The sequence below is a fragment of the Serinus canaria genome, chromosome 2 (assembly GCF_022539315.1).
Source record: "Serinus canaria isolate serCan28SL12 chromosome 2, serCan2020, whole genome shotgun sequence".
NCBI classification, from domain to species: Eukaryota; Metazoa; Chordata; class Aves; order Passeriformes; family Fringillidae; genus Serinus; species Serinus canaria.
In genome coordinates, this window is record NC_066315.1 from 105,185,201 (window position 1) to 105,205,419 (window position 20,219).

At 40.2% G+C, this 20,219-nt stretch overlaps 2 protein-coding genes across 5 annotated transcripts in view; one reads left to right on the plus strand and one right to left on the minus strand.

The window, feature by feature from the left end:
* RMC1 (regulator of MON1-CCZ1) lies at nt 1-17,321 on the plus strand. Of its 3 annotated transcripts, none has more exons than XM_050971612.1 (20): nt 1-764; nt 3,347-3,423; nt 4,699-4,783; nt 5,137-5,193; nt 6,270-6,356; nt 7,574-7,714; nt 9,268-9,371; nt 9,841-9,930; nt 10,572-10,677; nt 12,016-12,127; nt 13,143-13,187; nt 13,600-13,653; nt 13,962-14,090; nt 14,434-14,540; nt 15,252-15,371; nt 15,570-15,647; nt 15,810-15,914; nt 16,000-16,068; nt 16,198-16,441; nt 17,144-17,321. In XM_050971612.1, exons 1-20 carry the CDS (start codon nt 531-533, stop codon nt 17,221-17,223), a joined length of 2,124 nt encoding a protein of 707 aa, XP_050827569.1. In that variant the 5' UTR covers nt 1-530; the 3' UTR covers nt 17,224-17,321. The 3 variants fall into 3 exon arrangements, with proteins under 3 accessions (XP_050827569.1, XP_009100789.1, XP_050827570.1); XM_009102541.4 differs by having other exon boundaries at nt 463-764; nt 16,216-16,441; XM_050971613.1 differs by having other exon boundaries at nt 496-615.
* Nucleotides 17,237-20,219, minus strand: part of NPC1 (NPC intracellular cholesterol transporter 1) — a 26,646-nt gene continuing 23,663 nt past the window's right edge. For both annotated transcript variants that reach the window (XM_009102530.4, XM_050971611.1), the window contains 3 exons: nt 19,402-19,515; nt 18,473-18,635; nt 17,237-17,826 (listed from right to left, as the gene is read on the minus strand). In XM_009102530.4, the coding sequence (XP_009100778.3) occupies nt 17,744-17,826; nt 18,473-18,635; nt 19,402-19,515 (360 nt within the window). In that variant the 3' untranslated portion in view covers nt 17,237-17,743. The remainder of the gene's footprint in view (nt 17,827-18,472; nt 18,636-19,401; nt 19,516-20,219) is intronic.

Below are 20,219 nucleotides of genomic sequence, written 5' to 3' on the forward strand. Positions count from 1 at the left end.
TTTAAAAGACTGGGCCAAAAGCCCCAGTCCGCTGCTGCAGCCTCCACACTTGGTTAAGGAAGACAGTGGTTTTGCTTGCCTGACATTTTAAAGTCCATTAGCTTTGCTTTTAAAAGCAGAATAAATCCTCCCAGCCAGAGCAGTGCCCTGATCGGTGACACCGGTTGGAGTCAGAGCTTACCCCGGCACCTTAATTCCTTTATTTCCCTCCTCTAATATGCGCCCTCCTAAATATTTGCAAGGTGGTCCCGCACTGTAACGCTATGTGCATTCCACGTCTTTCTTTTCTACCACCTTGCCATCATCCACGCCTTTCCTGACGCAGATTTTGCAGTTTCCCAGGTCTCTGTTTCCGTTTGTTAAGCTCACTGATACCTCTCATACCCCGGCGTTCAGAAGTGCTGGCCGTATCCCTGCTCCCGGTCCCTGATCCCTCTCCCGGGCCGCTGCGCCTTTAAGGCGGGAGCGTCCCGCGTCACGCGCGAGGGGAGTGTAAACAGGAAGCGGCCGCCCGCAAGACGGGGTGGGCAATGGCCGCCGCCATGGGCCGCGAGCCGTCGGGGCCGGCCGAGGACGAGACGCCGGGAGCGGCGGCAGCAGGAGCAGGAAGAGAAGGTGGAGGAGGAGGAGGAGAAGAGGGCGAGGGGCGAGCGCGGGGAGGCGCGGAGGCCGGCGGCTGCTACCTGGCGCTGTGCGCGCGGCCCGTGCACTTCGAGAAGGCGAACCCCGTGAACTGCGTGTTCTTCGACGAGGCCAACAAGCAGGTGGGGGCGGCGGGGCCCTGCCGCGGGCTGCGGGTCCGGGCCTGGGGGCCAGCCTGGCCCGCTGCTGCTCGCCGCCTTGGCTTTGGTTTCCTCCTGTCCCTCGGCCGCCGGGCATTAGCCCTGTTGTTCCCCTTCGGGATTTGTCATCGTGCTAGAGGCGGTAGAATTTTTTTTTCCTTTACCGATTTATTAGGTTGGTTTCACCTGCTTTACTCTCACCGCCCTAAGGTCTTTCTGGAATTCATCAGAGTCAGCACTTTTCCTTTCGGTTCCAAGTGTCCCCACCTGACCTGCAAACTTTGTCACTTTGCTCTTAGCTTAATTTCCCTGAATTTTTCACACCCCTTTCAATATAGTCATAAAAAAAATGAATAATTACGGCTTTCCTTGTGGCACAGACCCAAGTGGCTGTTTCTTGGCTTTAGTGCTTTTAAGCAAGCAGGCTCTCCTTAATATCCATGTGGGCTCCTGGGAGCTCAGCTCACTACAGCTAAAAGATCCACAGGCTGTCCTGAGGCTTATAGAGATGTGGATACATTCCACTGTAATTCCTCTAACTGTTTTTTGACCTCAGCATTCACGGAGTCAGAACCTTCAAGTTTTCTTCCCCATGTAGCTGGCATGTGTCGCCCCATGTGTGGACATGATCAGTGACATGTTTGGAGAGAGACAGCAATATTTCTGGGGTGTGTTTCTTGCTGTTGCACTCTGTTCAGAATGATTACAGAATCATTTAGGCTGGAAAAGTTCTCTGAGATCATCGAGTCCAATGTTTCACTGAACACCATCTTGTCAGCTAGGCCATGGCACTGAGTGCCACATCTAGTCTTTCCTTAAACAGTTCCAGGCGTGGTAACACCACCACCTCCCTGGGCAGAATATTCCCATGTCTAATCACCCTTTCAGGGAAGAAATTCTTCCTAATGTCCAACCTAAACCTTCCCCAGTGTAGCTTAAGGTGATGTCTTCTGGTTCTATCACTGGTTTCCAGGAGAAGAGGCTGGCCCCCACCTGGCTGCAGCCTTTTTCGGGGAGTTGTAGGGAGCAATAAGGTCACCCCTGAGCCTCCTTTTCCCCAGGCTCAAAAAACCCAACTCCCACAGCTGCTCCTTATAGCACTTGTGCTCCAGACCCTTCCCCAGCTCTGCTGCCCTTCTCTGAACACACTCCAGCACCTCAGTGTCCTTCCTGAACTGAGGGGCCCGGAATTGGACACAGCACTGGAGGTGTGGCCTCACCGGTGCTGAGCACAGGGGGACAGTCACTGCCCTGGTCCTGCTGGCCACACTATGGATGATACAGGCAGGATGCCATTGGTTCCTTGGCCACCTGAGCACATGCTGGCTCTTGTTCAGCTGCTGTCATCCAGCATCTCCAGGTCCTTTTCCACTGGGCCACTTTCCAGATTTTTCTTCTTATAAACCATTATCTTTGAGGGCTACTTGAAATACCCTATCAGGAGGCACTGTATCATAGTGTGGATGTGATATAACTACATAGAAACTGGTTGTTGAGAGCTCACTTAAAAGACTCATATTTTCCAGTGTAAATTTATTTCTCTGTGTTTTCTTGTTATCTAAAATAGTTTGAATTCCAGTGTGTCTCTGAATCATTTGTAACCTGCATTTCAATGACAGTTTCACATGAGAGATGTGTTCATGTAATCTACTCATCTTGCAGAGATTAAGAGAGTGTTGCTTTCTTTTTCAGTCTCCATAATACTAAAAATAGTTAAACCGAGTATTTATCATTCTAGTAGGGCTGTGGACTTGCTTGCAGTTTATAATCTCGATACGTATATTTCCTGCCTGAGCATAGCAGACTGGCAACATGGCTGATATTACAGAAAGATGCCCCTGTCACCCTGAGCCCTGCTCTGTGTGCCTAGTGCTGCTGCACATACAAAAGCTACCAATAAGGCATTTGCCTGACTTTCTTTTTCCAAGCTAGGTGTAGTTTGTAACAGCGTGACTTTTTTTTCTTCTTTTTTTTGGTTATCTTATTCCAGCTCAATATGTGTCATAGCTCCAGCAGGTTTTGTACACTTATATGTGATGCTGGGCTAAAGGAATTCTCAGTTGTAGGGCATATTGGCTGAATCTCCTTAGGTAAAATCTATTGAAAATCTCTATGAAAATCTATTACTATTAAACTATTCTATTTAATAACATGTTCTGACAGGATCAGGCTTCTGGGTCATTGAGTTACATCTATTCCCAGTCCCCAAGCTGAGGTCCTTTTTGTTTTAAACAATGCCCTGATGTCTTAGATACTTTTACTAGTACATGACTTAGAAAAATATAAAAGAAACAAAGCCAAGATAAAGGTTCATAAAGATTTGTACTGATTTAAATTGCCCAGTAGTTCAGAATATGCCTGCAAGACTGTTGCAGTACCATGCAGTCTGATAACTCTAAGTAAACTTGGAATTCCAGATTGTCTCAGTGTGAACTGTTAGATCTGCAGAAGAACAAAAACTGTGTCTAGTAAAAAAAAGAAAGGTGTGGCTTATAGAAGAGGAAGCAGGGGAAGGTTATGACTTTGAAAGAGTTAAAGATATATGTTCAAAACTTTTTTTGTAGGTTTTTGCTGTTCGATCTGGTGGAGCTACAGGAGTTGTTGTTAAAGGTTTGGAGGATAGAAATCCTATTTCCTTCAGGTAAGGCACCTTTCTCTTGGGATAGAATGATGCAGTCTTCAAATTATGTGGTGGTTGATCCTGATCCACTGTAATTCAGGCATAAAACTGAGAAGTAATTGTGATCATATTTTGACTTGTTCTTAGATATAATCTTGCAAGAGGGTATGCTTTTCCCTCCCTATGATCTCTGGGGGGAAAAAGTAATTAGGGTGTGACTTCTTTTTTTTAAACAACAGTCTTTTATTATAATGTGCTATACATATGAGAGAATGATTCCTACAGCAGCAATGACATATCCAAGGATACAGTTTAGCAAGTGATGTCTGTGATTCAATCACAATGTCCAAACCTAGATGTAGGTTTCTCATGTTCTGTTCCTTGTTTCATCTGAATGGGCTTGTGAAAACATTTTTGCAGAATTTGACAACAGTGAACTATTTTATATATGTCTCTGTTAAAAGTGATGGCTCTTTGTACTCTGCTGTGCATATGTAAGGAAGTATTCCTTTATTCCATATCAATCCAAATACAGATGAAGCAATTTGTAATCAAAATGTGTTTACTGTGATCTCTTGGATATTGCACAGGGCTTGTCCTGAAGGTTGCTGGGTTTATTTTACTTTTCTATTTGATTACATTTGTCAATCCTGAAGGAGCTGAAAATATTTAGTAAACTTTATGCTGTTCCAGCTATTTTCATACTTGACTGTCTCTCTCTTTGGCCTGACTTAATAGCATATTCTGGAGGAACTATATATACCTTATTCATGCCAATTGTGCTGATGCTTGTTTGGTAAGAATACTTTTAAAATTTATTTTAATGGTGTGAAAACAGCCTCACTCTCTTTTTAACATCAGAAGTTCTTCCAGAGGCTGTGTCCTAGTGGGAAAGGAAGGAGGCTTGTGTCAACTAGCAGTAGTTCTAGAAGTAACACAGCAGATTGCAGGATGCTGGTGTCCAGAACTGAGGCTGCAGGTGTGGATAGTCCCACAAGTCTTGCAGCTCCACATTACAGGCCAACAGAGCTGTGCATTTGTAGTGATTTCAGGTGCTAATTTGTGTGAGCTTAGCCGTGATTTCTGCAATGGATGTGTTCAGGACTTCTGAAGAGCAAGGTGCCATTTTCTTTCAGTCTGGGTTTTGAATATATTAGTCAGGCAAGAGTAATAATCTGTATTTAACAGTATTTGCATTGCACTTTTATTTTCTCCATCATTGTCTTTTTTGGGGGCATTTTCTTTAAGAAACTATTTTAGATTGTATTTCCATAACTTCTGTTTCTTTCTGTATAGGATGGAGGATAAAGGAGAAGTGAAGTGTATCAAATTTTCCTTGGGGAACAAGATTCTGGCTGTGCAGAGAACTTTGAAAAGTGTGGTAAGACATGTACACCCTGCAGCTAGGGAATTGGAGCTGGAAATCCTCTACTTCCAGAGTAAAATTCTTAGAGACAAATATTCAAGAAGACTGTTGGCTAACAACAGCTGTAGTGAAAATTCCTCCACCATTCTGAGAGGCTGGTCAGGCCTTGTTGTCTTGCTAGTATCATTTAAACAAAAAGTGTAAGGGGGAACCAACTCTGACAAGGGTGAGGTGGAACAGAAGTTTTTTTTCTGTATATATTTTGCATCTAAGACAATTTAAAGAGCTAATATCTATTCCTTGCTATCTATGTATGTATCTTGTCTGTGCTTTGTAATTGCTAATCCACTTAATGGGTATTTTTGCAGGATTTCTTGAATTTTATTCCAGATAGCCCTCAGCTAGAATATACACAGGAATGTAAGGTGAGTTAAATGTCCCAAGCTTATATGCTTATGTGAAACTCTAATGTTAGTTAGGCTGGTGACTACAAGAGAACTAACTGAGGTACCTTTCAAAACACTAACATCAAGGAAATGAGAGATGTAAGCACTACTGTCTGTTGAAATTGAGTGAACAAACATATATTAACAATACCAGAAAAAACTTCCCTGTCTTGTGAATGTAATTGTTTCCTAGAGGGATCAGAAATGCTGTGGGAGCAACTAATGTCAAGGTTTGGTAAGGAGAAGAGACAAAGTGCTGATGATACAGAAACAGTGGGCAGTGATCGTATTAGTGCCAGATATGTTAATGTGGATGTTCTCTCCTAATGTCACTAATCAGTAATAGTAAGCTATTACTAGTTTTCATACTATGTTTCCTATTAATAATCCTTCTAAATTTTGATGATTATTTACCAGAAACAAGTACCATTGTCATTGCTTGATATTTTCCAACTTTTAACTAAAACTAATTACATTTTTGGTAATAGAATGCTAAAGTAATTTTTTATACATCTGATTTACACAGATCTTTTTATCCTTGTAGTCTTTAAAGCTGAAACACTGTCTGCTTCATTATTTAGGATTATGAGTTTAAGTAAATCATTCTAGCAAAACCTTTATGGTAATGAAACTTCCGAGCATAATAGGAGTAGATTCTGAGTGAAGTCATGGCAAATTTTTCCATTTAGTTTTTAGTTTCTCTCAACATCTCTTCCTGCTTTTCATGTCAGGAACTGGTTGAATTTGCAGTAGAATTTGAAGCAGAGGAACTTAGTTTTATCTTGGGTGAAAATAAAATTTGATTATATAATAAATTTGTAAATCTTACATGCTGCCAAAGATCCAGGTCCTACAGTAATTGTGTTCATGTGCAGTTTGGGAATGCTTTATAAAAGCAACTGATGCATGCTGGGTGTCTGGTTGGCCAAAAGTATTAACTCCAGAGATTGGATACCTAAATTGCCTTTGGTCTCATGTTCTTCATTTAGTAATATTACCTTACCTGAATAGTTAATTTTTCCAAGTAAAAGAGTGTTTTTCTTGTTTGTTAAAAGACAAAGAATGCCAATATTCTAGGATTCTGCTGGACGAGTTCTACAGAAATTGTTTTCATCACAGATCAAGGAATTGAATTCTACCAGGTAATATAAATAATTCCCATAGGACATGTAAGAGATGTGAAAATGTAAATTTGTAACAGCATATTTGAATTCTTTTCTTGTCTCTGTAAATGAGAAAGTGTGCTGCTAAAAAAACCAATTTCTGCTATTTGGTTTGCAGACTGCAATTTACATTTTTTTAAGAAGAATACATTTTTAGGGCAGGGCCAATTTATCATTTACAGACTTTAAAACCTTGTATAAAGGAGTACTCAACTAAGCCTTGGGAGCTCTAGGTTAAGAGATGCTCTTGACTTGTATGGAAATGAGTATTTAAATCTAGTGTGAAATACCACTTCATGCAAAACAAATCAGCATTGGGGAAGATGTATAAATGCTTAAAAGGTGGCCAAGAACTAATAATTGACCAGCTAGTACCCTTCTGCAACTTGGAGCTTTCTCCTGTGTTGACCTCATTGAGCTCCTTTAGGTAACATGGAATTTCCTTTGCACGTGTTTTTAAAGATGTCTGATGAATAAATAACTCTTTCTAACATTCATGATGACAGATATTTAAATTTTAAACACTTCCTAAACACTTCCTTAAAAAAAAGTTGTACACTTTTCAGTAGTTTCAGTCCTGGAGCTAAGACACAATGTTTCTCATGGTTACTGTTACTAATAACTAGTACTAAAGAAAGTAACTGAAAAAGGAGCATTATTTCATGCTGATAAAGGGGGAAAATATATATTATGCACCTGAAAGGATTATGAATGTCAACCCTGCAGGTAAAAGGACTAAATCAAATAAGTGTCTTTTTAAAGAGAGGGTATTTAAGCCCTTGAAATGAAGAGAATTGATCTATATACTTCTTAAAATATAAAAGATGAAGGAGGCTGGGGAGTGAAGGCAGCAAGAATATTGTTAGAAAAACTTAGAAAAACTTTTATTAAAACTTCACTAGTTGTATCAAGCCAGGTGTTTTCTCCACTGTGCACAGAACTTGTACTCAGATCTGGATGAGTGGGAAAACACAGCACCTTTAAGTTCATTAGTACTTGATGTGAGTTCTTTCCTTAGCTACAGTAAAGTGGGGCCTCGGCTGTAATTGTCAGGTTTCTGATTTTTAATTCTAGCAAGGTAAACGTCTTTACACTTATCTGTTTCTTGCTTAACATTCCTTGCTCCTGTGCATTAATTACCATTTATGCTGTTGGAGTCCTGGTGGTAATATAATGCCAATATTCTGTGCTTCCAGGTATTGCCAGAGAAACGAAGTTTAAAGCTTCTGAAGAATCAGAGTATTAATGTCAATTGGTACATGTATTGTCCAGAGAGCTCTGTTATCCTTCTTTCAACCACTGTCCTTGGCAATGTCCTGCAGCCATTCTATTTCAAGGTAAAAGGATATGTTCCAAAGCTGCTTCTTCATCTGAATGTTCTATTACTTGAATTTCTTCCAAAAGGTGCATGTGTTCATATCCTTGTATGACAATAAGCAAATCTATAATGTAGCTTCTTAAAATGGCTCAAAATTAGGTAATTCACTCTTTCTTACATTGGAAAGATGTGTGCCCAGACAAGGCTGGACAGTTGACCTTGAGAAAGGAAAGAAAAAATTTGTGGTGACTAAATATTTTACAACTTAAATGTCTTTAATTTTTTTTTTCTCTTAAATAGGTATTAATGATTTTCTTTTAATATGAACATTTGCTCTCTGTAGTATGATAAAGAAAAAATAAGGGCCTTTTTCTTGTGGTTGTAATTATAACCTCCCACATATGACTGGTTGAAAAAGAGATAAACAAGTTAGCACTTAAGAAGCAACTCTTGTCCCAAGCCAGAGGGGGCTTGTCCACAGTAGTTATTTCTTTTGGTGTTCTTCCCTGTGGGCAACACTTATTGTTACTGGGAAAATATTTTTAACTTGGAAAAAGTGTGTTGTGAAAACCAGAATTTGTTTACAGTTAATGATGCAGTCAGGTGATTTTAAAAATTAGAAAAGAATGGCAGTATTTGTTTTGCTCCTGTCCATGGATTAGGATGATTTCTGTGGCAGTTTAAAGGGAAGAGATTAAAAAGCATCTTACTCACATGAGTTTCCTGGTCTGTGTTAATCTTGTGTACTGCATCCTGAAATTATGTTCCCTTAGGTGACTGGGAGGAACCTACTAGCCTTTCACAGTTTTCTTTTTAACAACTTAGGTTATGGTTCCCACTCCTTCACATTTTGTGTCAAGTTGTAGGTTGAAGCTAAATAATTTTTATCTTGTGTTCAGAAGGTCATATTTAAAGATCTCCTGAGAAAGATCCTGTACTAAAGTAATGCTTGAAAATAGAGATCTAGCAAAGGAAATAGTTCTGTAGTATTCACACTTCACTCTCAAGAATGAATCAGTAAGAACAGGAAGTTAATTTCAGTAGAAGCTTTGGAAACTGTGAAAACTTACTTAGGTATAAATTCCATAGAAAAGAGGAAGAGGAGAGCAGAAGCTTTGGGCAGGAGAAGAGATATGCTCTAAGTAGAAGGTAGGAACTAAAGGAGAGTGTGACTGGTAGGAAGTAGTGATATTTTCTCCTTCCCAGGAAGCAGTTAGTTAAGAATTGGAGCATATACTTTTCTGGAACAGGGAAAGTAAGTAAAGAGAACTGCTGTTTGAGATCTCCAGACCAATTGTACGTGGGATTTGCATACAAATTTGTCTTGACTGAATTGAAATAGTAATATTTTTGTAGCTGAAGTCATAAAATCGAGACGATAAAGCTTCTGAAGTTACAGAAGTGTGTGTTAAGAATCACTTGGGTGTTTTTAAGGAAAGCAAGTATAAACCCTTTCATTTGGGCGATGACCGCCCATCGCCTCGTGGGGGCGCTGGTGATGCAGCTTTTGGGCAAAGGCGGCTCCTCCCTTTCGGTTCCACTCGTGACAGTTCTTGTTTTGCCGTTCAACAGAGTGGGACCATGTCAAAACTATCAAAATTTGAAATTGAGTTGCCTGCAGCACCCAAGTCATCCAAGCTCAGCCTTTCTGAAAGAGATATTGCTATGGCTACAATGTACGTATGTCGGGTCTTTCTTGGGAAGGTGGGGCAGGTTGGGAATGCTGGAAGAAGGGAAGGACATAACAATGGTTGCACTTGTTTCTTGTTTTAGCAGTGCTGTTGCTTTAAAGCACTTCAGTTACTGCCTTAAACAAAACATGTAAACAGCTCTCTTGGGGCAAGGTGGGGAGGGGAAGCTAAGGGAGAAGTCTTACATTAAATTGTTATGGATTACCAAGAATTTTGGAGAATGTTTCATTTCTTAGTTGATATTTTGGTAGAGGAATCTTTCACAGATGCCAGACTTGATAAATCATAATGCATGGCCTATAGTCATGCAAGTACTGTTTAATCTTTCACTTTTAATTAAATGACTACCTGACTTAGAGTCAAACATTTTCTCCCAGAAGAAAGGATGAGATTACCTAAGAGACTGGTAGAGCTCTTAATTGAAAATAATGCTTTAATCCTGTTGTCTTGTTAGATACGGGCAGCTTTACGTTCTCTATTTGCGGCATCATTCAAGGACTTCCAACAGTACAGGAGCAGAAGTAGTGCTCTATCACTTACCCAGGTAAAAGCAGAATGAAGAACTTTAGTGGCAGTAAACATCTGTGTCAGTGTTGTGGTTTAACCCCAGTTGACAACTAAGTGCCGCCAGCTGCTCCCCCAAAACAGCTGGGGGAGGGGCAAGAAAATCAGAAAAAGGTAAAACTCATAGGTTGAATAAAACCAGTTTAATAAGTGAAATAAAGTAAAAAGTAATAGTAGTAGTAATAAAAAGTGCCTGGAGGAGGGAATAAAACCCATGAAAAGCAAGTGACACAGCAAAAATTATCACCCAGCCTGTCCCAAGCATTGATCTGTGCTTCGTGGCTAACTTCCCCCACTTTATTATACAAGCATGATGTCCTAGGATATGGAATATCCCCTTGGCCAGTTCAGGTCTGCTGTCCTGGCCCTGGTCCCTCCCAGCTTCTTGCACACCTGCTTGCTGGCAGCATGGGAAACTAAAAAGTCCTTGACTTAGAGTAAGCACTGTTCAGCAACAACTAAAATATCAGTGTCTTATCAGTGTTATTCTCATAATAAGTCCAAAATACAGCACTGTACCAATTCCTAGGAAGAAAATAAACTTAATCCCAGCAAAACTAGGACAAAAAGACATCTTATATTGGCTTGTTGACCAGTTCTCATTTCTCTTTGTTTCCATAGAGAGGGCTCCTGTAAGAAGACACATATTTTAAAGCTCAACAGAACTGGGAAGTTTGCACTGAATGTAGTGGATAACTTGGTGGTAGTACATCATCAGGATACTGAGGTCTGATTTATTTTTATTGTGTTGTGCCATAACTTTGAGAAGTTAGGGGCAGGTTTTAATAACTTAGAAAAATAATTTCTGAATTAAAATAATTTTGGGCTTAGCTTGGCCAAAACCCAGAGTATTTGCAGGAGCAAAACCAGAATATTGTAAGAGATTCAAATTTATCCTTTTATCCTGATGGGCTAACATATAATCAAGATTGCTGGTAATGCCTGCTTTTTTCTTACACTGCTTTTGCTTCTTGTCAATTTCTTATGATGCTTTGCTGCTCCACTGTGCAGGCTTTTAAGGCATTATACAAAGAAGTAGAGTTAAACTGGATACCAAATTGTCAATCCTGGGAAACTTATCATATCACAAACATTTGAATGATAATGTTTCTGTGACACAAACATATGCTCATTTAATCTGAAGGCCTGGCTCTCTAAAAACTTGTGTGAACACAAATCTTCTTGTGCATCTGGCAGCACAGGTAAAACTTCTTGTCTGTAGTCCCAGCAGCAAGGCTTGGTCAGTGGGTAAACTAAAGTGCTTCTCTGCTCTTAACTTGGCAGAAGGCTTGGACTCATTGTATTATCCTCTCTTGGACAACTTCAAGAACTGGGGCTTGTTACCTCCTTAGGAAGAGTAGTTGATGTTTCAGTTATATTTCATGTTAATTCTACACATTAGCATTTAACCCAGAGCACTTCCTCCCCAGTGTTTTGGTCAAGCTATAAACATGACTACAGAACCCCAGAAAACATTATTCACTTTGCCTTTGGGAGACACCAGTAATTGAATTTTCACTGGCACTGAAAGCAAAGCTGCTTTCCCTAGTGGTCCATACTGGGTTAGAAGTGTTAGTGACTTGAGTTAAACAAGACTGAACAGTAGAAGTATGAGGATATCAGAGGAAGATAGACAGTTTTCCTCAGAGTTTCTAGCATCCTTAACTATGCAGTGTCAAAGTCATGTGTTGTGCAAGACAGACTGGGAGAGACTTTTAGAGACTTTTTTCTAGGGTGTGTAGAGACAGTTCTAGGGGCAGTGGTTTTAGACTAAAGGGAGATGGATTTAGATGGGATGCAACGGATGCAGCTTTTTACAGTGAGGGTGACCCTGGAACAGGATTCCCCATTGCTGAAAGGGTTCAGTGCCAGGTTGGATGGAGTCTTGAGCAGCCTGATCAGTGAAAAATGTCATCACTACATCCCCCAGTACATCGCTTTCAATTCCAACCATTCTATGATTCCAACAGGGAATACTAGATGGAAATGTGAAAAGCAGACCAAATGCATGCAAGTGAGTAGTGATTCACATCCATCAATACTAACTTCCTCTTTTTAATTGCAGACTTCAGTTATATTTGACATCAAGCTAAAAGGAGAATTTGATGGGTCCACAACCATCCATCAGTTTGTACTTCCACCTCGATCAATACAACCCTATCAAATACCTGTAGCAGGTAAAACCACTATATAATGAATAACCTAACACTTAGCAAGAGTACTTAAATGTAACAGCTCACATACAGAAGTGCTTCAGCTTACTAACACTTCAGTTTTACATATTTGAGAAAGGGTGAGGAAGGAAGAAGGTAAGAAGCAATTGAGCAGAAGTTGGTGTTCCAAATGTGTGTGCCAGCTAGAGAAGAGTTGCTGTTTAAGGTGCACGTTTCCTATAGTACTTTGCTTTTACACTTGAAAAGTGTTGGGTGTGGGGAGGTTTTTGGCCATGAATCTCAAAGCTTGTGGGTGCTCAAAAAGCACTTCATGCTTTTCTGGCTTAAGTCAGGACTGTGTGACTTACAAAGTTGGAGGCTGAAAGACAATACAAGCTCAGAATCAAATTTGGCACCAGTTTAAAAGTAGTGCTACAATCAACCAATGTTAGGACTCCAGTGCTTAGATTCTTCTTGGATTACCTTTCTATTCTCCAGTCCTAGAAGTGTGACAGGAAGTTAAACCTCAAGCTGGGAATATAGAAATAGCCTGAGCATAGTTTCACTAGCAGGTGAGAAAGCAGTGAGGTTGTCTTTGTAGAAGAGAAAGATGCTTCTATACAAAAAGATTGCACATTAAAAGCTCTAATATCTGATAACAAGTATGATAAATCTGCAGATGGAGATTTGTATTAAACAAAGGTTAGGATCAGAATGTACCAACCACTTCCTTTTAAAGAGTATACATTTAAATACAGCAAAGGGAATCTGTGTATTTAGAATTACAGTACTAGAGCTGGAATATTTCTACATACATTATTTCACTTGGCTGAAAAACAAAACAGTCATGTTTTGAAGGATTTGTTTGCCTTCTCAATGTCAGATTGTCTTTGTAGATCTGGCTACACAGAGAAATGGATCTTTCTTTTTGACTGTATGCTAGAGTGTTACACTCAACTTACCTTTTTGGCATAAAACACTTGGTACAGGAGAGCTCCCAGTTACTACTGTTCTTCACCTGATGTTCTTTTTTTTGCAGGCCCAGCTTCTGTGACAAGTCAGGCTCCTGTTCCGTGTAAACTCTGTATCCTTTAAATCCTCTCAAAAAGTAAGAACCTCATTCTATGTATCAAGCAGGGAAGAAGGTAGCATTTGTTACCTTGGCTCCTTAACAGAGCAGTTTTAGCTGATTATGCACATGTACTTCAAGACAAAATATGCTTCATAGTAGCCTTATAATGCTTTCAGAGAGTTGTAAATACTGAAGTCTAGTATAATACCACATTTCCTGATTATTTGAGACGTGTATGAAATTATTGAATAGGTACACTATAAAATTGAAGATAGCATTCCAAGAGCATGGTTCAAAGCCTCAGAAGTAGAAGTGACAGTAAATGAAAGTATATTAATGGGATCTGCTTCTCTACAGTAATGTAAATTCAGGAGAAACAATTTAGCATCAATGCTAATATAGGTGTTAAAACCTTAACATTTAGATTCTTCATCTTGGATTGTCTTTCAACCTGATATTATCATCAGTGCAAGTGAAGGTAAGTGGTGAGCTCTTGGACTCTACAATATTCAATATCAGGATGGCTAGTTTACACTTGCAGTGCACAAAGCAGCTTAAAACTGAAGGGACTTACTAGGTATATCTGCTGAGTTGATTGCTCTTGCTAGTGTTAACTAGAGGATTAGCTATTTCTACTACAACTTTTCAAGGATAATGCTGCTCTAAAATATGGGCTTAGAAAAGCAAGTAAACAGTCTCAATGTGTTTTCATTTAAAGGTGGAAAAGTTGTAAGTCTAGGCTATACTGTGCAAGACAATTAATTTTGTTTACTCCTTCAAATCAAGGTTACCTCTGGAGTCTTCAAGTGAAACTTGAACCTGTAGTTAACCTCTTGCTAGATAAAGGAAAACTAATGGATTTTCTTCTCCAAAGAAAAGAATGCAAAATGGTTATCCTGTCTGTATGCTCTCAAAGTAAGTTCAAGTGCGTTTTCTGTATCTTGAAAGTACAATACTGCTTATTCATAAATACTCACTCAAGTTAGCTTGGTTGTTCTTAGAGATGAGATCACCTCTGAAGCTGCCTGGGTCCTTCGGATGTCATTTGCCTCAACTACCCTCAGTCACTATTCTGAAGGAATGTAACAGCATGAAAAATTTACGTTTCCCCCCACTTCAATTCAAATACACCTGACATGATTGAAAGTATTTCTTAAAAGTTAAAAATCAGATAGAGAATAGAAATCACCTTTTGAAAAAGGTAACTTTCAGGTTCCTGGTTATTTCTTCTCATAGTTATTTATTTTTATCTTTTCAGTGCTCAGTGAGCCAGAGAGAGGATCACTGTCTGTGATTGCAACTGTTTTTGACAAACTGAATCAGGAATATAAGAAGTACTTGGAAGCTGAGCAAAGCTATACAATGGTAAACCATGTTAGCTATAGCAGCTTACAGAGACACGACAATGCTCTTTGCTTTTCAGGTGGCATCAAGGTGAAGGCTTGCTCCTTTCTACTTAGGAAATTTGGGCTTACCTCAAAAAGTCCTGACTGCCTCAGTCTCTCAAGTAAAAGTCTACTGTGGAAAATGCACTAAGACCCCCACTTGACCCTTGTGTGGCAGGTGCTGCATGGCTCATCTCTAGAGTGATGAGTTGACGTACCCCAGCTTGAAAGCAGAGAGAAGGTAGAAGCTGAAAAAGCAGCTCTGAATCAATACCTACTACCTTGATTTCCAAAGCACTGATTTCACAGCACACTGTAGCATGGCATAACAGGCAGTCCTGATACATCTCAGTTACTTCTGTTAAAGTACCAAATTCAAGCACTAACTCGGTGACTCATGACTCTTCTAAGCCTGAGGGCCTGTGTCAGTGTAGTTAGATTCATCTCCCGGCTTTGAGGTATATAAGAGCAGCTGTATTTATATAACTTTAAAAAGCATTTTAAAATTTAATGTGAAATCCCCACTGAACAAGATGTATCGGATATAACATGGCCACAGATATGAATTTTCTTGTTAACACAACAAGTTTATTGTTGTGTTTCAAACAGAAAACAGTCTGTACAACTGAGATTGACTCAGAACTGTACTACACTACAGTTTTCTTTTTAAAAGACCTTTTTTTCTTCCTAGGTGGTAGAAACAGGCCTGAGTAGAAGTAATCCACTCCTGAAACGTCCTGTCCGCACTCAAGCAGTTATTGACCAGTCTGATATGTACACACATGTTTTATCTGTTTTTACAGAGAAGAAGGTAAGTTAATTTTAAGGGCTAATGAAATAAATTTAAGGGCTAATTTGGCAGCAGTCTCAGATCAGCCAAGCTAAGTTGATGGCTTGAAATTGGCTGCAGGAAGCTTTGTCAGGATTAGGGTATTTTGATGCCTACTTTTATGGGGTTAATAACAGAGAAGCCATGCAAATTCCACCTAACACTTGCTTCTTTGTCCAGGAAGCACCTCACAAGTTCACTATAGCTGTCTTGATGGAATACATTCGCTCTCTCAACCAGTTCCAGATTGCAGTTCAGGTAAATCACTTATGTGCTAAGTACATTGCCCCACTCCATGAAATTACATGCAGTTTTAGTCCAGTCTTGGTCACATATGTAAGTTCTATACAATATTGACTTGTAGATTCTAAAAACACATACAGAGACCTGCCTTTGATTGTCTTCTTCCTACATTCACAGCACTACTTGTATGAGCTGGTCATCAAAACCCTTGTTCAACACAACTTGTTCTACATGCTCCATCAGTTTCTGCAGTACCATGTGCTCAGTGACTCAAAGCCCTTGGTATGTAAGACAAGTAGCTCCAATAAGCTAGTGAGGGAGGTGGGAAGCCTTCAGAATTTTAAGGTTATTTCTACTTTTGCCCTAGGCTTGTCTCTTACTGTCCCTGGAAAGCATTTACCCTCCTGCACATCAGCTCTCACTGGATATGTTAAAAGTAAGCATTTCTGACTCTAATAACTCCATGTCAGATGTGGGTTAGACTGGTCAAACAGCTTCCCTGACCAGGCTTGAAGTCATAAACTAGCACCAATCATTTGCATGCATTAGAAGCATTGTCTTACAGGTGTGCTTGACTTCACAGAGACTTTCCACAGCAAATGATGAAATAGTGGAAGTTCTGTTGTCCAAACACCAAGTTTTGGCTGCCTTGAGATTCATCAGGGGTATTGGAGGACACGACAGCATTTCAGCCCGCAAATTCCTCGATGCAGCAAAACAAGCAGAAGATGAGATGCTTTTCTACACCATATTCCGATTCTTTGAACAAAGAAACCAGCGGTTACGAGGAAACCCCAGCTTCACACCAGGTGAGCAATAAGCAGTTTGACCAAGATACTCAGTTGTGCAAAATCCAGTTAAGCCTGTATTAGATGATAAAACTCTTGGCATAGTTTAGCCTATATTTTATGCTCACCTTTAAGCACAGTTCCAAATTAACTTGTCTTACTCCTTTGTCTACTGCACCCAGGAGTAAAAAGGTTGAACTAAAACTTGCAGATGAACCTGTTTGACTTGCATTTGCTCTCACTGCTTAGGTTAGCAGAGCCATTATCTCCAATTAGTGCTTTCTTCTGAAGTCAGCAACCAGCCTGGGAAACCTTTGAGTTCAATTGTCAAAAATTCAAGGCCTGCTTTATACTACAGTTCTTTCTTTAAAAGCCAAGCCAAACTGCTTGCACCAGCAACATGTTTGTAACCACCAGACATTCTGTAGGTGCAGAATCCCACCCTACACTCTTGCATCTTGACAGTAAAGGTCTCTCATGGCTGTGAATCTGCTGGTTAGATCCATGAACTAGATCAAACATCTGCTTCACCTCAAGAATGCCAGTCACAGGACTGGAAAGACTTCAGCATTCCAATGCTTTCTGTTTGTTCAACTCTGGTACTCAAACGGATTAAAGATAAGAATTAGTACAGATAAATGAAGTTAAGTGAAACTACACAATCTTGGTTCTTGGTTTGTGAGTTGTAAAGTGAACATGGAATTTTTATTTTGTCTCCTGTAGGTGAGCACTGTGAAGAACATGTCACCTTCTTCAAACAAGTTTTTGGAGAACACGCTCTCATGAAACCCACAACATTCTGAAAGACTCTTCAACTGAAATGTATAAACTTAATTTATTGCATTTAAGTAGATTTTTGAACTACAAAATTGCTATTTTATAATAAAGTATATACAAGACATTTTGGCAAATAGTACTAAAAATATTACAACTTGTGATGGCTTCCCCCTAAAAATAGAGACAAAAATTGCATTGACCTGCATTTAAAATTAGTGTCAGTGGTTTAGCAGTCCATTCTCATACACATCACCTACAGCTGGTTTGGGTTTCTGAAGGAAAAAGATGCAACCTCTTGAAAACAGAAGTGTTTTAGTAATCTTATTAACACATCTAGTTTTATAATACTGTTACTTGAGCCACACTTAGCATTTCCTGAGTTTAAAGCTATGTCCAAAGCTGCAGCTGGTATCTTCTAGTTGAATCTGTGCAGGAGTCAAGTCTGTGGTGGTTACAGTGTGATAGTCATAGAACATTGCTGCGCTTCAGTTCTTAGGAGTTGGGCCTAAGCCACAGTTCAGGCAGTCCACTGAACACTGTTAAAAACTAGAAGTAGAGGAGTCTCTCCCGTTCTGTACCTCTGGTCCTCTCTTGTGCAGCACGAGTTTTAGCTTTATTTACTGATGGGCCTGAGTGAGAGAACACAGTTATCCAAAGGCTCCGTATTTCAGCTGATCAGTCATCAGGAAGCATGCATCATCTTACTGTCTAGGGCCAGCTTAACAGCCAGAAACCTGCTTCAGCTCAGCTGTTAATAGCTGTCAGCCTCAACAAAGGCAGTGGTAGATGAATCCCCATCAGTCTTAAACCCATTAAACGTAGACTTAAACTGAGCCTTATTTAAGGACTATACTATATACATGCATTATCAAATTCAAGAGGACAGTGCTTGGCCCATCCTCACTGAAAGGCAAGACTGTTTCTGCAGATGCAGGAACAGTAACTCACAGGAGGTTTGTTGTTTCCACCCACCATCCTGTCCCCAGGTCGAAAGATGCTAATCATGCTGCTGTGTAGGACAGCAGGCACCTTCACAAAACACAGCAAAATGCAACCACGTGGGCCAGGCAGTGCTTGCTTCAGTTCAGCAAGCCCACAACAGTGAGCCTGCAGTGCCACCAGTCAGCCTCTGCTTTCCAAAGGACAGGCCTCTTGGATGAGAGAAGCACATTCAAGTGCTGCTTTTCATCTCTGCAAGCCTTTCCATGTCATGGAAAGTCCACAGGTGGCTATTTTTGTTTGAAGTGTGGTATAGAGCAGACTGTCACATCTTACCTATGTAACTAAGCAGAACTGGAAGAAATATCAGTCCATGTATTGCTCCCAGCACCACCATAGCTAGATACATCCTGAAGTAGAATATCTTGAAGATTTGAGATTTGGAAAAAGCCAATACTACAATTCCTCCAAATTTGGTCAGCGTGATACCACTGAACACCTGGCAATAAAAAAGTGGTAAGTAGGAATTTAGATAATCCATTTCCTTCAATTATTTAGCATTTGGTAATAGATTATGCATGTTCTGCATAATCTAAGGCTCCTATATGCAGTATACTTCCTGCCCTGCCAGTCTAGAACCAAATCAAGATGCACTCAGGAGAAAAGTTCATCTTTTTGGTCCCACAGGACAGGCTCAGTATTATTAAAAAACCACTCTGATCTGTGCAGCCACCTAATTAATTTTTGCTTCAGGCAGATACAAGTGAAAACCATTACTTAATTTAACTCACATTCCAGTTAAGTTCTGTACCTGGGTGTGGTACACACATCACAAGAACTGGCCATTCCAACCCTATACAAGTCACTTAGTCTTAAGACAAGTGACATGATACTACTGCCTAAACACCAAGTCCTGCCTGTTCTCTACAAGCTCCAACTACATCCCATATTCACAACCACCTTTCCTAGTCACCTCTGACTATCTGGAAGAGAAACATTTGAATTTTATTGGGACAATTTGAGGTTTATCAAAACTACTAGTTCAGCTAAAGCTTTTAGCTCTCTTCTACTATGAGGTAGTAGTAACAACAGATTAACCCCTATTACTAGTAGAAGCCTGCGTTGACCTTAAGAGCTTTAAGCATTCCAAAAAGAAAAAGCAAGGCCACCTTTATGACTTAAGACTGTCAACTATAACATTTCTTAAAATAGTAAGGCTGTTACTTGGCTATTTGTTTTCCCCTCCCCACCCAGCAGATACTCACTGAGCTGCCCATGTGAGACAGAGCTTCTTCTGCACGCTCCACTCTGCTGCCCTTGGTACTGATGGTGAATGCTCTTGTCACATGACTGCAGAATTCCACAGCGATTCCGCAGCTCTGGAGAGTGAAAGGAAACATGTGAAAACTTCAGTTAAATAAGCACTTGATGGCAATGTCTCTACTCAGAATTCTGGATGACCTAGAAAGATTCCCAGCAGCTGTCATCAGTCCCCAGAGTAAAAGTACCATGGGAAGTTACAAACTTAGTGTTGCTTCCCAGAGGCTGTTGCAGGTGTTTACCACACAGGTAAAAACACTGTGTGGTGTTTTACCACAGTCATTACTAAAAGACAAACAGGAAGTGGAACATGAGATTGTTTCAGAGGTCAAGTTTCCTGAGGCTGAAGCAAGCTGGCTTTGATGCTGCGCATGTAGTGAACATTGAACATTATAATCAGTTTAGAACTATTAGCTGCAATAACACTGCTTTAGAATAACACTGAATATACATCCTCATTTGATACCATGACAATTCAGCTGGTCAGTCATTTGCAACACTAACTGAACACTTGGCTAATCTCTAATCTTAGCCTTATCTAGTAGAGAGACTTGCTTGGATATACATCTCATTGTAACATGGGCCAACAGTTTACACTAGCCCTCAGACCTGCCATAAACCTCTAGAGAAGATGGTAAGCCAGAGCAATCTGCTTGCTGGAGCTAGTTCTGGAGTGCTTTACCAAGGCTCTCTCTGCCCAGATGATTCCATCCACTTATGTGGGAACATTGCTGGTGCTAGCACATCCCAGATCTACTCTGTA

Bases quoted from the DNA above. Each gene is read 5' to 3' on its own strand.
- RMC1 (XM_050971612.1), top strand. From the start codon at position 531: ATGGCCGCCGCCATGGGCCGCGAGCCGTCGGGGCCGGCCGAGGACGAG. The intron at 765-3,346 runs GTGGGGGCGGCG...CTTTTTTTGTAG, and splicing joins TCGACGAGGCCAACAAGCAG to GTTTTTGCTGTTCGATCTGG. The intron at 14,541-15,251 runs GTAAACCATGTT...TTTTCTTCCTAG, and splicing joins CTGAGCAAAGCTATACAATG to GTGGTAGAAACAGGCCTGAG.